This window comes from Henckelia pumila, chromosome 2 (genome assembly GCF_033568475.1).
Source record: "Henckelia pumila isolate YLH828 chromosome 2, ASM3356847v2, whole genome shotgun sequence".
Taxonomy (NCBI): Eukaryota; Viridiplantae; Streptophyta; class Magnoliopsida; order Lamiales; family Gesneriaceae; genus Henckelia; species Henckelia pumila.
The window spans coordinates 15624855-15643719 of NC_133121.1; the positions used below are offsets into that span (position 1 = coordinate 15624855).

Here is an 18865-nt window from a genome sequence, read left to right on the forward strand (position 1 = left end):
GCATATCAGCCAAAATATTCCATCTTGCTTTCCAAACTCCAAATGTACGTTCAACGCAATTTCTAAAAGAAGAGTGATAGAAGTTGAATTTCTCCTTCAAATTTCTTGGTGCACGAAGTTGTAAGGTCCTAGCTCGGCAAAAGTCTTCAAGATGATACCTTATATTTTCACCTTTATACGGACCCATATATCCTGGCATATGAGGATATCCAGCATCAACCAAGTAATATTTTTTTCCTTTACGGTGAGGAAAATTAAGTTCCGGTCTACGAATAGCTTCTCCAAATATTCTACTATCATGAGCAGCTCCTTCCCAACCAGCCCAGACAAATGTAAAACACATATTAAAATCTACAACTGCTAGAATATTTTGTGTGGGAAAACCTTTGCGTCCAATGTATGGGATTGATTTTCCTTGTGGTAATCATGCCTTAACATGTGTGCCATCAAGTGCCCCGATCCAATCCTATAAATTATATAAAAACAAACACTTCAGTATATTAGGAATACTAAATAAGTTTAATACATGAATATGTGGAGTTTATGATCTTCAAAAAGAATATAACATACATCACAAAATGGTTTGTATCGTTGATGTTGAGGCATGTGGTATCATTTGCCATCATTATACTCAGGATGAGGTTTAATTATATCTTCAGCTAGCTTCCCAACAACCTTGAGAACTCTATGAAAATGTCTTGAAATGGTTTCACCTGAATGATTAAATATCTCTTGCAGTAACCTATTATCTGTACCATGAGCACAAGTCATCAAAAAATTCCTACTTCCTCATAGATAGACATTCCCCTAGTAGGAATAAGATCATACTTTTGGGTCAACTCGTGACATAAATACAAGAATACATGTTTTGTCAGACGAAAGGCTTGATAACACCTTATTCCATGCCCATTCAATACTTCTTCTATGAATTTATTACATGTTCGCTCAGATGTACGACATGGAACTTTATCAATATAAGTCTCAAAATATGTTAAAATGCTAAATGCTGTTATTTTGCATATAATCAACCGTTCTAGATCGTCGTGGATTCCATCTTCATCTTCAATTTGTACCTCCTCACAAAATGTATTTGAATCATTTAAAGCACAGTGTCGAACATCCCAAGGCTCCATTAAACTATAGAAATCATAGAAGAAAATATGTATGAGATATCAAAACAAAAAAATGATTAACTTCAATAAAATATTATATTATGTTTATCAGTCAAACAACAATAAAAAAAAAGATTAAATATGTAGCAAAACCACTAATAAAGTCGCAAAACTGGAAAACAAATCATCAACTTCAACTACTGAATTCCTTAGATCACATGAGTACGAACCACAATCAAAGTCAATAAGTTTTCTTGCTCATGTCATGGTTATACTTTAGCCAGGCCAAACGACAATCGTTATCAGGTTGATTTAGAAAAATCGCCCGCATTTTTTTTTTTGCTCAACAAATTGCAAGTATAACACCAAAGCTCGGTTTTATGTTATACTCCAGGAATATTCTTTAATATCACCATTGCAGATTCAATGTCTTTCTCCGTCGAAGGTGTAGAGGTTGAAGTGCTCTTATTTTCCAGATGCTTCAAAAGAAAGTGAATACCTTCCTTCAGTGATACCGCTCCAGAAATTTTCTTCCTTTCTTTACCATTATCTCCATTAAATTTTCTCTTGAAATAAGACAAATATGAAAACACAATGTCATTACCCATATTACTTGTTTCTTTGATTCCAAAACTTACGTCATTCTCTAATCCCCTATCCTCATTATTCTCAACATCATCGATTTCGACATGCTTTTCAAACTCGGGAACACTGTCATTTTCCTTCGTAATCTCTTCATTGTCATCAACACAATGCACATTTCTTTGACTTGGTGCTCTTGTCCTTTCTCCCGTGGCAGCAACATCAGAAAATAATCGATCGTATCGAAACCAAATGATTGATAAGTCTTTGTTTATAAATTTGACATAATCTTTATTTTCCTGCAATAATAAAGTATATTATTATAAAGCTAAGAATCAATGAATGAATAAACAATTTTATATAAATAAAGATAGAAACATTACCTTAAGTTTCCTCTCCCACCATTCATTGGATGCATCAAGAGAATCATTAGTAGGATTCCAACCAATTCCAGTTTCCATGTGCATAAGCTTTTTGAACAATAACCAATCTTTTTTCATAGAATCCTAATGGTTTCGAAGCTGTTTGTACACGTAATTTTTTTCAGTTGCTTCATTGAACTTTCTCACTAAATTTTTCCATCCGTTTGTATTAAAGTGGCTATTTGGCCGATTGCCCAATAAAATTTCTTCTTCACAAAAATCAACAAATTTCAAGGACATAAATGTACTCCACCTTGCAGATGAATGCCCTTCACTTTGTTGATTTGTTTTATTTGAATTTTTACTTGTATTCTTACTCAAAGTTGGATTTGACATGATTCCTTTATTTGTATCGTCTTGATTTTCCATTTCCAAACTATATTGCAAACCAAAAACATAAATAAGAAACTGATTTCATATTTTTAACATAAACATATGACTTCAATACAATACTATGAATCAAATTAAACATATAATTTTTATTAGTCATAAAATATGAGTATGAATATTAAATTGACAACAAGTATTACTGCGTGAATAAAATTTAAATGCAATGTAATCATGGAAGATTTGGTACTAGACTAAAAAAATATTTATTAATCTCACATCTTGACGTATAATTGCATCACCACATGCACCATATTTATTAATATCAATATTAAGCTTCTAAAATAGTCACAAGCGAAGAAAAAAAGACTTCATTATTTAATATTCTAGGCACTGATTTATACTAGTTCTTGACTTTCTGACATACTAACATATTTATAAATACTCTGGCCACAAATTGAAAACCATAAATTTGAGACATAAAAATTCAATCTGTAATGGAAAACCATAAAAAACCTTCTCCTAGTAAGTTATTTCCATAATTTAAGATTCAGGCAATATAATTTCGCAAAATATTGTTCTACGACCATTCAGTGCAACAGACAGGTTGCAAGATGTCAACTTCCAACTTTCTTTGAGCACTAATACAACTAATTTAATTTAAACGTTAATGGAGCTTACAAATTATTTTATTCCTAATACTTTATTGAACTTAATATTATGATGGAACCATATATTTTACGGCATCAAAATGGGATTTTTATAACAAATTTTATCTTAACTTGATTTTTTATATATGCAGATGTTAAAATGTTACTATCATCCGGCAGAGAAATAGGCCTTAAACATGTATATACGTGATGGAGTCTTCAAGTATAGAATAACGACAAAATAATATTTTGAACGATTTATGTGAAGAACAAGCAGCATTAAATATCTCTAATGATTAAGCATTCATTTATTTTTTTAAACTAAGTCACACACACATTATTTTAAGAAACACAATCTGATAACGATCAAGAACTAGAAATCTTTTAACTCTTCAGGATGTTTCAACAATATCGAAGTATGACAATGAAGAAAAGTTGGTGTTCGAAGAGGACGAGAGCAAAAAACCTTTATTGAGGGACATATCAACTAGAGATAATGTGCTTGTGATGAGTCAAAACAAAAGCACGAGAACATAATGAGAGCGAGGACCAGACAAAAGCTGACTTGTTTGAGAATCCGAACAGTGCAGAAAGTTTTCATTAATAGAAGATGTTAAAACTCATGTTTTAGATCAAGACGCAGAAACAACAAGCATTATTTCAGCATCTGAGGGGAAATCCAATGATGGCGAGTCTGCGGTTAAATATGAGGTCAATACCGAAGATGATGACCAAAAAAGAGACCAATTGTGTGATAATGAGGAAAATCCTGAGAGTAATGCACAGGAAACAACACAAATAAGACACCTATCGAGTCCTTGCAAGAAACTCTGCGACGTGAAGAAACCGAACGAGGAGTTCGATAAAAAAAACACATCATGAACAATGAAACAATAAAAAATGAAATACCATCAAGATGTAAACTCGCAATGCAAAATTTATGCATCAATTTACAAGTTTGAAGCATTTGTGAGATCGACTACTCTGGGGATCATAGGAAAACTAACCAGATCATCCAAAAACATATACTAGTACATCAAATAAACTAAAAGTGACACCCAAACAACGAAAAAGAACATAAACTCGACAATAATTTGATCCAATCGCTCTGTCAAATGTCGTGATTTATTTTTTTTGCAACTACGTCTTGAAAATAAGGAAATAAAAAGAAATCAGACAAACAAAAAAGAGAATCTAACCGAGTGGAAGAATTTGAGCGTCGGGAGAGAAGATCTGGACTGGAGTGCCGGAGACTTTAGCGCTGGGAAGAGAAGATCGCAATGTGGGCTGGGAAAGGAAGAGGCGTAGAGAGATTGTAAGGTGGTAAAAATATTTGCAGGATAAAAAGGGAATTAATAAAAAAACGAGGGATAAACATTAAGTCAGGCCAAACATGTTTTATTTCATAATAACAAGGTTTAAAAATCACACAAGCACATAATCATACTAATACATATATTTACATGAACATGCATGCATGATAAAATAACATGGGTATCTGACTGAACATAAAAATAATTGAACATACTGAGCTTACTGAATATAGTTGAGCATATTACTTCTAAACAGTCTATGGTTATATCTGTGAGTGTGACTAAATCTGTGCCGACTGATCAGTCTCTTAAACCAACGTACGTGGCGGTGACAAGTCACCTCTATGCCGGTAGTAAACTACCTCCTGAACTGTGCTGATGGTAAACCACCTCTGAACTGTGCTGTCACACCACTTCAACTTCCATCATAAAAATATTTTATTGCTCAAGTCTTAATCATGATCATATATAACTGAATATTTCATGTATTCATGCACCGAAAAGATGTCCGTAATATATATTTAATTAATTTTCATAATAAAAATACTTATACTTAAACATAACTTTCATGCATAAAATAAATTAAATATATATTCTGGACTTAGTAAATTTTCATGGGTTGGTCCAGACTGCTGATCACTCATTCTAAGCCCATAAAATATTAATGTTGCCCATTACTTAATTAAATGCCCATAATATAATTTAATACTTAACTAAAAGTATTTAATCATAATTGGGCCTAAATAAAAAAATATTTAAGCCCATCAACTTAAACTAAGCCCAAAAATCATATATTAGCCTAAATAAATTACTTAAACTTATCTGGACCTAAATAAAAATATTTAAGCCCATTAACTTAATTAAGCCCAATAAATTCCTAGACTGACCCAAAAATCCGCGAACTGGCCCAAAAATTGTCATTGGCTATCAAACCCATAAAAATCATCGGGCTAACTTAAATAAATTATTTGAGGCCCAAATAATTTTCTAATAAATTTTAAAAGTCCAAAACACACTTAAACTAATAATTACTTAATTACTTAAAAATTAAAATACCCGAGCCCGACTCACCTAACCCGGACCCGGACCCAACAAACATAACCCAAGACACTACTGACCTGAACCGGACCCAAAACACCCAGCCCGGCCCACCTAAAGCCTAGACACAACCTTGGCCTTTCTTTCTTAATCCTAACTCACGGCAGCCCCGAGCGGCTTTGGAAACACTGACCGTGCCGCCTGATCTGGCCACCTTTGGCCGTGAAACTACCTCTCATACTTAGCCAACATCAAGACAGTTCTAACCCAAAAAATTTGACCTCAAACCAAGTTCTGTAGTAGGAGAACGAACCAAAACAATCACACCTTAATTTCTGCTCGCGTGCAGAACGCAACCGCCGCCTTCAGGCCATTCGGCCAGCCATGTCCGGCAACTAACGGACGGATCACCACCTGGAATATCTTCCGCACGGTCTTGGGGTTCTAACCCAACTAGAATCAACCTAAAAATCGCCCTGAGGAGCAAGAACAAGCCAATCTCCCAAGACTGCTCATTTTGCTTCCACCTGCGACCAGCTAGCTTTTCTGCCCAAACCAGCAACTAAGCCACTGAACTAGCAACAATAACACGTCCCTAAGGACCCTAATACACGCCCTTACCCGTCTGACAGCAGCTGGAACCATCCCCTTGCATCAAAACGTGACCATGCACATGTAATTCAAGCAAAAGCATGAGATATGCATGTTCTAACCATAAATCTTCATCATATTCGAACATAGCACCAACAAATCAATAAAAACTTGACATGAACGAAATAAATAGCTTATATGGTGTGAAAGAAGAGAATTCGACATGCCTTTTTGTTTAGAAACAAAAATCGACGTGTGTAGGGGCTCCGAAACGACGAACGGATGAATAACTCTAAGAACCCTTGAAGGATCGGCTAAAGAGGTTTCTGGAGGATGAAGAAGGGTCTGATGGTGGCGGCTAAGTGTTTGGGGCGTGGGGTTAGGGTAGGTTTTAGGGTAATTAGGAGTTAATTTAGGTTTAAATTAGTATAAATTAATTAGATAGATAATATATCATAAAATATATATCTAAAACTCCTAACTAAAATATTAAATCTGATAATAAAATAAAAAACTCGTAATTAATAATTAAGGGTTTTTTAAAAGTCCTTAAAATTCAATAAAATGGCTTAATTTGCGGAAAAATGAAATACTATACATATATACTTAAAAATACTAAAATTTTCATGAAATAATACCTTAAAATAATATTTTAAAGTCTATAAAATCTCATAAAATATTTTGGATGAAAGTTCAACATCTCGTTCGTCCACGGTCCCGCCTACGCGATAAAATAATGCATTTACTTATGAATCCATAAATTCCATAATTGCGGGTTAAATGCTATAAATAAATTTTTAAACCATGCACATAATTCACATAATATCACATAAAATCATTTAACCCATATTCATAAATTTTAAATAAATTATTTTACTAATTATGCATGCAAATTTACGTAATCAAATTTTCGGGCGTTACACTATGCCAAGCCATATTCACAAAGGATTGATAACTTAAGATTGCAAATGGCTATCAACCTCCAAAGTTTCAACAATTTGATGGCAAAGAAAACTCAAAGCAACATGTGGCTCATTTCATTGAAACGTATAACAATGCTGGGATATACGAAAATTACCTAGTCAAACAATTTCTCCGTTCACTAAAAGGGAATGCATTTGATTGGTACACTAATATGGAGGCATGCTCAATTGATAGTTGGAAACAACTAGAACAAGAATTTATCAATCGCTTCTGCAGTACTCGACGAGTAGTTAGCATGATTGAACTAACAAACTCACGACAATGGAAAGAAGAAACCGTAATTGACTTTATCAATCGATGGAGAAATTTGAGCCTTAACTGCAAAGATCGATTGTCCGAATCTTCTGCAATTGAGATGTGCATCCAAGGTATGCATTGGGGACTTCGATATATCCTTCAAGGAATCCAGCCAAAGACATTCGAAGAATTAGCTACTCGAGCCCATGACATGGAGTTGAGCATAACTACAAGTAGAGCGGAAGGGCCTCCAACTCAAGAATGTCATAGATCAAGAGAAACAGAAATTTCCAAGAAAGGGGATGAGTATTTCACCAATACTCCTGATCCACAAGAGTATAAACTGTGAACGGTATCCACCAGAAGTCTTACATGTGGTTAAACTATTATGTCCCCACCAATAGTGAATTCATGTGATTAAACTGTATTTCTCCCACTTATGGTGTTTTATGTGGCTAAAATATTAAATCCCCACCTAGTCTAGGGTGGTTAAGAAATAGATACTTCTGGCCCGCACGAGTATAAATTGTGCACGGCACCCCATCTCAAACAATCAAATTTTTGAAATACGTTATGACTTTATCCATGTATTGGGTACGTATGCAACTTAGATATATTCTGAGTACAGTCATGAATTTGTTGTTTTCTTTTCACATGAAAATATTAATATACCTTATATTTTCAGTGAAAGTTAAACACAATAAAAAAAAATCCACATGGAAGAAATTTGAAAGATATTGAAATTGAAATTTTGGAATGAGGATTTGTGCAACCTCAGAGATCAAATTTCAGCAACTAAATTTTTGTGACTTATTCACTCCCAAAACAATCATGAATAAGTCTCGAGGGGGCATTTGTATACACTTAAATTTATTGATCCTCAAATTATGGAAAGTGCAAAATGATATTAAATATCAATAAAAAAATAATTGATTATATATTGGGAAATTAAATTCCTACAAAAATAAATAGTTAATTAATTGATATTTTAATATATTTTGTGATCAAATCAAGATTTGAAAATCAAGATTGCATCTTGCACAAATTGGAAGAGAATACTAATATTTTTAGTATTTAAAATCAAATCTTAAATCAAAAGGAAGGAAATACTAATACTTTTAGTATTTAAAATCAAATCTTGTGATTAATGGAAGATAATCACCAAATAAATCAAGAGGAGCCAATCAAATTGCGACACCTCATCAAATAAAAATGGTAGGAATCTGCATCGTTCAGTTATAAATAGGGGGCAGATGACCAACAAAAAACATAACACATAAGACAAAGAAGCAGAGGAATAGAAGATTTGAAGACATTTCTCTCAAGTCAAATTCAAGAAATTCAAAGAAATCAAGAGAAGTTCAAGGCGTTCTTCTTCAAGTCCATCAAATTCGAGAAGATCAAGGCGTGATTCAAGGGATTAATTGCGTTCTTCTTCAAATATATTTAAATTCATTAAAATTCAAGAAGTTCGTGTTCTTCAACAAATAAATCAAATTCAAGAAGATCGTGTTCTTCATCAAATTCAAGATAACAAATTTCAAGGCGCGATTAAAGGAGTTCATCGCGTTCTTCCCAAATTTTGAAGTTTAATTCGATATCAAGGTGTTAACTCATCGAATTAACTTTATCAAGACATCAAATCGTCTTCAAAGAATATCAAATAATCAGGAAATTCAAATCCAACAAGAAATTGTCATTGAAGAGGAGAATCAATGGATTATTTAGAGATTGCATCCACAAATCTTTATTTAATTTCTCAAATTCACTTTGTATCCATTTTTTATTTCTTAATTTCAAGAAATAAAGAATTTTACGCTACAAGAGGCTTAACCCAAGAAAAACAAAGAGGCTGAGACAACTAGACTTTATCATGTTTTATACGACAAATTTCCATCCACACCGATCAAGACATGACACAAAATAACTCCAACAGCAAACAGAGAGATTAACTAAAAAGTAAATTCAGGAAAGTAACTCCAATATGCTTACGAATCAAGTTCCATAAACTACAATCCTTCCAGACTTGTCCAGAAAGAAATAAATGGCATGACAAGTTGAATCCGAATGATAATTCAAAATAAACACACAGAGACTGAACCTGTTGCGAAGCCAGATTTAGATCGGTAGGGATAAAATTAAAAGCTAATTCATGTTTATCCAAAGTTACGCAAACTATATTATCATTTTTCGTGTGTCTAACATTTTTCCACTTAAGCAACATATATCTCATCATTCATCAAATAAATAAATAAATTATACAACTATATCGATAATTCCACGTTCGCCGCTTAATTCATACTAACAAATTTTTGCCATCCGCTCACAAAATTAAATTTTTGTGGAAATATAACAAAGTTTCAATATTTTATGAAGTTAATATTTCATGTTTTACTTTATTGAATTTTATTTTTTTCAAAATAATAAAATATTGGGAAAAAGATATTTTAGGGAGAAAAATTGGTACGTTAATAACACGCTCTTACCTAATATCTATCATCTCTATTCTATTATTTATAAGTGTGAGAGATTGGTATGTCATTTGGTGGATTATTATTTATGAAAATATTTTTTTTTTTTAGTTTTTTATCATTTTTTATTGAAAAATAAATTGTATTAGGGGCGTCAAAAACCAACCCAAACCGCCAACCCAACACGAGTCGACCCGAAAGCTAACCCGAAAAAATTAATAAGGTTCGGGTTGGGTTCGGGTCAACTGAGATGACCCAAAAATTTTTATTATTTCTTTTTTTATATATAAAATTAAGAAAGATTTACTACATTTTCACATGTTGTATATTGGAAAAAATTTTATTGTATATTGATATAATAGATTTTCGTTTAATGTTTATTTTGTACAATTTTGATTTTTTAAAATATTTTTTTATTCTTTGTAGTAAGTATACTTTAAATTTTCTACAACTAGAATTTTAAATTTAAATTATTTATAAGTTTACACGTGATTAAATTAAATATGATACGTCCCAACTTCTACTTTAAATTAAACTACATAAAAATACGGATTTTCAAAACAAATCAAAATATTAAAAATTTTATTAAAAATTTCTGCATGACGTCTCTGTTTATATTACAACCAACCTGTCTCAGACAACAATCAAAATAAAATAAAAGAAATAGACGACTGACGACACAAGAACTAGACTGAGATAAGAATGAGGCCCAAGAGAGAGGTTCGGCATATCAAATGTCCACAAGATTAGAAATCTAATGTTTACATGCCCAAAAACAATGCTATCAAAACATTACATATACATCTGACAAATAAGCAAAATAAATGCTTCTTAACATAAGAATTCTAGTAACTATGCGGAAGACGAGCATTGGTCGGAGGGATGTGCCGTGCCCGCATCGCAGTCCACTCGATAGTCTTACCCCTTGATCGAGCAAATACTACCAAGGAAAATCAACTCAAATATATCTATCAATTAAACTCGAATAAATCGCAAGTGCACGAGTCAAGTAATAATATAGTGTACAAAGTACGAGCATCGTCCCACAGAGATTGATTTATGACAAAATTACCTCGAGTACTATTCCTTAGTTAATTAAGATGAGAGATAATAAATTAATAAACTAGCATAAAAGAATGAAACAAAAATAAATAACAAAATAAATTTCAAAAAATAAATAAATTAATGATTGTTAGGATCTCGGTTCACGTAGCCCTTTTTCTTCTCTAATGATTGAAATTCAGTTATCAAGTAATGATTTTGACGGAATTCCCTAATTTATCAATATACTCTGTCGAGCTATATTAATCTAATTAACAAATTGCAATAACCAAGTGTCCTTGTGTTATTTAACAATTGCAATTACATTAACGATTTGTGGAATCCTCTAGCTTTCGACCTATTGGACTATGACTATCAACATGTATCCAACCTCATATGTCTAGATCCATGGATTATATTACCCTATCATGCTATAAAATCTCCTTTCAGTATCAATTATAACACAAAATCAATTCGAAGTTGATCAATCTCCAAAATTGCAATAAACACAATAATATAATCAAGAATGCTTAAAAAACCAAATTCAATCTTCAAGAAGAAATCAAAACAAAGTTTTGGGGGTAGGATCCCCTAAATTCCAACAAATATAAAAAAAATAAGGAGAAAATATAAAACTAGTGTTTGCAGTTCTTGTTTCTGGTTGAGTACTTCACGCCGTCTCCCTCTTCTCACGTTCCTTTCTCTCCTTCGTCGATGGCGGCTGCTTTCTCTCTGATCTCCTTTTTATAGGTACTTGAAAGCCCGTCAAATAAAGCCCGACAAGTTGAGACTTTAAAATTTCGAAAATCTGATTTTTTTCAGTCCGTTTCGCGCCATGGCGCAGGAAAAAGCACGCCATGGCGTGAAAAGTTCTGTCCCAAATGTCTTTTTTTTCGTCCAGGTCGCTCCTAGGCGCTCAAAACTTGCGCTTAGACGCCATATTTTCTTCCCAGCGCGCAGTTTTCTTGAAAAATTCATAACTTAAGTTTCAGCCGTCGGATCGAGTTGAAATTTGGACAGAAGCTTCCAAACATCTTGTAATACAATCTGAACAGTGGGGATTGGATTTAGAGCAATCTAGAATTAAATTTGAATTTTTTACCAAGGCTGCTCCGTAATTCATTCTTCAAAAACCCATTTTCCTACAAAATTAACCCGGAGAGTGAAATGCACAAATAAACAATAAATCACATAAAAAAAATACATAAAACAATATGATACCAAACATATGCATGCAAAATAGACATAAAATAATGTACACAAAAATGCACTTATCAACACCCTCATACTTAATTTTTGCTCGCCCTCGAGCAAGACATGCAAAACAATATGAAAACAACAACAAAAGTAAGAATGAATCATGAACGTGCACAGCCTCCGAAAAATCCCACATTCAAAAATTAAAAACCACAAACTTCTGATTGTTCACAATACACTATCAGTTTAACGTAAACGTGTGTGTATGCCATGTTATTCCAGTTTCGTGCAACTTCAAAAGAATCCATCCTAAGAATGTTTAGTGACCTATGACAATTCAATGCAAGTATCACAATCCAGCACTCCTTCATCCCAACAATCCCAAACAAAACATGCATTCTCTTGAGAATAATTACGTACCTCCAGATTTTGCACCCGGTTTTTTTATAAGCCCCAATAATTACCCGCAAACTTAGCTATAACTAAGATAAGATTCGAATTTCAATCCCCTCGTCTATAGCCCGGATGGAACTACGATCCCATTTATCCCGCAAACTTAGCTATGGAAAATTGATTAGGATTTCAACCATTTTCCAAGCCCGGATGGAATTGTTATTTTAAAATTTGTTTAAAAATTTTGTATTAACCACATGGACTCCGCATACTTAGTCAAAAACAAGGGATTAGGATTTCAATCCCTCACTCGTAACTCGGATGGAGTTAACTTAATTTTCAACAAAAGTTTTTTTTTTTCAAAAATTTTATAGGTACGCCCAAGATCACACATGCAATGTCTAACAATCATCAAGAATCCAAAGACACTATCATGATCAACAAGCATCTATTGTCGTGCAATGGTCAAACAAACACGAACTTCATCAATTACTTCGCTACACTACATCAGTCTAACATGCGTGCTTAATATGATTCACGATTCAACCAACAGCTTCTCATGTTCAATCAAAAGCAATTTTTTTTCAAAAACAATTTTTTTTTTCAACTCTATCATCATCGGCTAACAGTCATCATTCTACTTATTCACATAACACAAACACAAAACATAATGATATGCATGAATACAAACTATATGCAATAATCTAAACCATATGAATGAAAAACACAATGATGAACAAAACAAAACTATCATCATTCTACTTATTCACATAACACAAACACTAAACATAATGATATGCATGAATACGAACTATATGCAATAATCTAAACCATATGAATGAAAAACACAATGATGAACGAAACAAAACTAAATAACACCCCCCATACTTATCTAAAGCATTGCCCTCAATGCTCTAGAACAATGAACAGAATGAGAAACGAACAAATGCAAAACAAAAATAAACACAATGAAAACAAAATAACACTCCCCTGGTCAATCATCGTGGTGTATATCCATCTGCCGCTGCTGCACCACATTTCTTAGGCCATCAATATTCCAAAATATTCACCTTGAAAATCAAAAATTTTGAGGGATTAAACATGATCAACTCAATATAAAGCAACAACTAGATAAAAACTAACACTAAAAAATGATGTAAAAATCTTGGGTTGCCTCCCAAGTAGTGCTTGATTTTCAGTCTTCGGCTCGACCCTCAGAAGCACTCATCAAAGAGTGGTTGACGCCCAAAGTAAGTGTCATATGACACCACCAATGGATGTTTGTTCCATGTGCCCTCAAGCTTGGCCTGATGTAAGCAGTTTATGCTCGTCACCTCAACAACACTTCATAGCAGCTGATAAACATGGGAAGAGAAAATCTCTGTTGGCTCTCCATGTTGCTGGTTAAACTCGTGAATACTAGTCGATGGATCATCTCAAAGTATTAAACCAGATGAATTCCTGCAAAAATAAAAGAGAAAACGGTAGATAACGCAGGAATAAAATAGAATAAATTAAAAGAAGAAATTAACTAAATAAAATAACAAAAAGTAAAATTTTTCTATTTCAATCCCCGACAACGGCGCCAAAAACTTGATCGAGCAAATACTACCAAGGAAAATCAACTCAAATATATCTATCAATTAAGCTCGAATAAATCGCAAGTGCACGAGTCAAGTAATAATATAGTGTATAAAGTACGAGTATCGTCCCACAGAGATTGATTTATGAAAAAATTACCTCGAGTACTATTCTTTATTTAATTAAGATGAGAGAGAATAAATTAATAAACTAACATAAAAGAATGAAACAAAAATAAATAACAAAATAAATTTCAGAAAATTAATAAATTAATGATTGTTAGGATCTCGGTTCACCTACCCCTTTTTCTTCTCTAATGATTGAAATTCAGTTCTCAAGTAATGCTTTTGACGAAATTCCCTAATTTATCAATATACTCTGTCGAGCTATATTAATCTAATTAAGAAATTGCAATAACCAAGTGTCCTTGTGTTATTTAACAATTGCAATTGCATTAACGATTTGTGGAATCCTCTAGCTTTCGGCCTATTGAACTATGACTATCAACATGTATCCAATCTCATATGTCTAGATCCATGGATTATATTACCCTATCATGTTACAAAATCTCCTTTCAGTATCAATTATAACACATAAAATCAATTCGAAGTTGATCAATCTCCAAAATTTCAATAAACACAATAATATAATCAAGAATGCTTAAAAAACCAAATTCAATCTTCAAGAAGAAATCAAAACAAAGTTTTGGAGGTAGGATCCCCTAAATCCCAACAAATATAAAAGAAATAAGGATAAAATATAAAACTAGTGTTTGCAGTTCTTGTTTCTGGTTGAGTACTTCACGCCGTCTCCCTCTTCTCACGTTCCTTTCTCTCCTTCGTTGATGGCGGCTGCTCTCTCTCTGATCTCCTTTTTATATGTACTTGAAAGCCCGTCAAATAAAGCCCGACAAGTTGAGACTTTAAAATTTCAAAAATCTGATTTTTTTTCAGTCCGTTTCGCGCCATGGCACAGGAAAAAACACGTCATGGCGTGAAAAGTTCTGTCCCAAATGTCTTTTTTTCGTCCAGGTCGCGCCTAGGCGCCATATTTTCTTCCCAACGCGCAGTTTTCTTGAAAAATTCATAGCTTAAGTTTCAGCCGTCGGATCCAGTTGAAATTTGGACAGAAGCTTCCAAAAATCTTGTAATACAATCTGAACAGTAGAGATTAGATTTAGAGTAATCTAGTATTAAATTTGAATTTTTTACCAAGGATGCTCCGTAATTAATTCTTCAAAAACCCATTTTCCTACAAAATTAACCCGGAGAGTGAAATGCACAAATAAGCAATAAATCACATAAAAACAATACATAAAACAATATGAGACCAAACATTTGCATGCAAAATAGACATAAAATAATTCGCACAAAATGCATTTATCACCCCTCGATCTAATTGAAATACTCCTTACCTGAAAACAATAAGTGTAGTGAGTCTAAAAGACTCAGCAAGAATATGGGGGGGGGGGGGGGGGATAACGAGTACTATGTAAATACAAGTACACGCAGATTTAAAGTAGCATATACTAAAAATACTCTTGTTTTGTGCCCTTACTTTAAACAAAATAGACTTCTAAAATGAGAGAACATGAATATAACATATGCATGGCTAAGTCATGTATAATCAATGAAACTGCATAAACTGTATCTAAATCTGTAACTGTAACTGTGAACTTAGATCCTTGATTGTGACTTTGTGATTTCGATCATGATCATGACTATAGTGCACAATGCCGCAAGGAGGTCGAGATGAAACCCAACCTAATCTTGCCCTATATTGGTAAGGGAGACCAGAATAGCTCCGGCCCCACACGAACACATGCTAAGGTAAGGAAACCCATAATGATTTGGTAAGGGAGGACAAAACGTATTTCAGCCCCACACGAACACATGAATATGTAGTCACAACTATCTCATTTCGTTCAAAATATACTTCTTTCCTTTATTGAATATGAGACTTAGCATGCATATGTAAATATGACTTACATGTATATGTTAATCAATAATCATGCATATGACTCACACATGAATGATCGGGATGGTGATTTAGGAGCCAAACCAAAGGATGAAAAATACTAAACCAAAACGTAGCGCTTAAAGACAAATTGAGCGGTTTGCCCGTAAAATTCATAACTTACTCAATTCTCACTTAAAAACGGTTCCGCTCAAAACCCCCACTTCCTAACACTAATAATTAACTTAAGAAATCATCCTTATATTTTATTTCCCAAGAAACCATTTTATGAAAGTCAGATTTCCGGGCAGCAGCCCCTATTCCACAAAATTCTGCACGCACCTATCCATCCAAGCGCTTAGAACTCGACCAAAACTTAACTGACTTACTTCCCGCTTGAAACGACGTATTCCTAACATCCTAAACCAATTCTAAACCCGAGCCCTTAACCAAAACCCAAGTTTAAACCCTGTTTTAAACCGGCCTCTTGACAGCCCGAGCACTTCCAAAATTCTGCTCAACCTTGCCCCTTTACTCTCAACCAAATACTTAACTACGTGAATCCCAAGTTCCAAGCCTCAAAGTTAGGGTCAAGACCCGCACTTAGGTTCATTTACAGCACCTCTAACCCGCCCATAATCTGCTCAAACTTAGCCCAACATGGCAGCCTCCAGCCACCTCAAATCGAGCCCAACAATTTCCTCCCCATTCGTAAAGCCTCAATGCCAATCCTACGAGCTAACTTTCCCGTCCTAAACACTACCATGTGAACTACATATCAACCATGGTAGCTCTAAATCACCATCCAACTCATCACCAACAACACAACCGACCCAACCAAGCATTTACATGATTAGCAAATTTTTTGAAAATTTTGACATTCATAAGAACATAAAATTCTGGAAATTATCGAGAACTCAAGGCATAAATATAATCATGTTACAAGTTCATAACCATTCCAAAACCCATCAAACAATATAATTTTTCCAGCAAGACTAGCGAGAAGAAATCAAATCTGTGCAAGTGCAATCACTGGAAAAAAAACAGGGCAATGATGTGTAAGTGTATTTCGAAAATTTCATAGAATACAATACACACAATATATATACTAATCTACAAGGGGAAAAGAAGAAGCATATCCTTGCCTAAACCGAGAGGGATCAGAAATGGGGAAATCTCGATAGCTGGAAGCCGAGCTTAGGAAAGGGGAAAAAGCTTATTCAGCTCGCTGGGAGGGAGACCTTGTCGGGAACCGAGCAGTTGGCGGCGGCCGAAGGCTGAGGAAGAAATGAGAGCGCCGATCGCTTTAGAGAAAAATAGAGAGGAATCAGGGAAAAAGAAATGCGATCGGTTGAAGCTTGAGGAAGGGGAAGAAGGAAATGGGCAGAGTAACGACTTTAATGGGCCGATGCAATTTGGCCGGGTGAAAATCCTTTTGGGCCGGGTCAACACGTATCTTTAAATGTGTAATATATAATATGCAGTATTTTAATATTACACGAGTAAAATGTTAGACCCAGATTTCGCAAATACTCAAATTTGAAAACCTAAGAATTAAACACTTCAAATATTCTGATGTCACAGCAACGAGTAAAATATTTAAATATCAAACAAAGCGATTTAAAATAATTTAAACTTACTAGACAAACATTTAAGAACAATTTAAATAAATACACAAGCGAAAATAAAAATCTTTAAAATGATTTGGGCAATTAAAAAGGATTTCAATAAATAAGCTAGACATTTAAAATAATTTAAAATAACTAACCGCTAAACTAAGTCTATTTAAAATAAATAATTTGGACACTCAAAAATATTTAAACAAATAAGCTAACCAGTTAAAATCATTTAAAAGAATAAACTAAACAATTAAAAATCATTTAAAAGAATAAACTAAACTATTAAAAATTAAAATTAAAATAATTTAAGTATGCAAGCTTAAACCTTTAAAATATTTGAAACAATTTAAATTGCACAATAAAATCATTTAGACAGATAAAATTTAAACAATTAAAAACATTAATTAAATAGTTAGTACACTAAAAATTATTTGAATAAATAATTTTTATTAACACATAATTCACATAAAGAATTTAAATCAATTAAACATAAAAATAATAATCCTAATATTTATTAAATTTAATGCATGAGATTTAGTATATTGGATTTTAGGCGTCACAATTCCTTTCCCCCTTAAGTTGAATTTCGTCCTCGAAATTCAAGGCTTACTAACTAGGTTCGAATACCTTAGACCAGATCAACACCAAATTCCAACTTGCACTCACATGAGTTGGCCCAAATCAACTTTCGTTGCGTACTCTGATGCTTATTGATATCTACATCATCAAAGATCTGACTAGCTCTTATTGCAATATAAAACTTACAATTCTTACCTATTCCCAAGTGATCTTATCCTCAAGGAAATTCTATCACTCCTCAAATTTACTTTCGATCTAAATTTACAAACTTAAAAACGTCATCTTACCGCAACTGATAAGTTCTACAACCTACAAATTCTTAGATCTTTAAGTTATTGTGCAACTACCTCTTGCTAAATTAATACTCTTCGTCGGAATTCCAAGCAATAGAGTTCATATAACCAATAAATAACTTATGTCGACCTTACTCATAACTTAAAAACTTTCTAACAACGAAACTACGCTTAATGTCTATTTACCATTAAACTTAACTCATAAAATCTAGAACTTGAGCTCTTAAGAAATTCACAAGTTCCCAAAATACTTAGCAACTATCACTAAACTTTCCTAAATAGGATAGCTAAGGGACTATAAAATTCTATCTCGACGATCACACAAGGGCCGACAAAACAAGTTAATTTCCTTATATTCCCAAATCGTTAATATCACGGGACAAAGATACCTTCAAGATCAACTTAAGAACCATTTCAAAATTCTAAAGGTCTACGACACTTATTAGCAGTGCTACGCTTATTGATTCTGGTCTATGATC

General features: G+C 33.4%; 1 protein-coding gene across 10 annotated transcripts; it reads right to left on the reverse strand.

Moving 5' to 3' along the window:
- Positions 1-369: 369 nt before the first annotated feature.
- LOC140883981 (uncharacterized) lies at positions 370-17277 on the reverse strand. 10 transcript variants are annotated; one of them, XR_012150502.1, is made up of 4 exons: positions 2078-4578; positions 1343-1993; positions 571-1137; positions 370-466 (listed from the first exon to the last, which is right to left on the reverse strand). XR_012150502.1 is itself a non-coding variant. In XM_073290619.1 (4 exons), the coding sequence occupies exons 3-4, from the start codon at positions 2192-2194 to the stop codon at positions 1496-1498; spliced, it is 615 nt and encodes a 204-aa protein (XP_073146720.1). In that variant the 5' UTR covers positions 2195-4380; positions 4631-4825; positions 17047-17277; the 3' UTR covers positions 1154-1495. The 10 variants fall into 10 exon arrangements, 9 of the variants coding, with proteins under 9 accessions (XP_073146726.1, XP_073146720.1, XP_073146725.1 ...); XM_073290619.1 differs by lacking the exons at positions 370-466; positions 571-1137 and adding exons at positions 4631-4825; positions 17047-17277 and having other exon boundaries at positions 1154-1993; positions 2078-4380; XM_073290624.1 differs by lacking the exons at positions 370-466; positions 571-1137 and adding an exon at positions 6263-6385 and having other exon boundaries at positions 1154-1993; positions 2078-2215; positions 4293-4380.
- Positions 17278-18865: the final 1588 nt, after the last annotated feature.

Coding starts and splice junctions, on each gene's coding strand:
- LOC140883981 (XM_073290619.1), bottom strand. CDS start 2,194: ATGAAAAAAGATTGGTTATTGTTCAAAAAGCTTATGCACATGGAAACT. Junction 1,994..2,077: donor GGTGGGAGAGGAAACTTAAG/GTAATGTTTCTA, acceptor TTATTATTGCAG/GAAAATAAAGATTATGTCAA.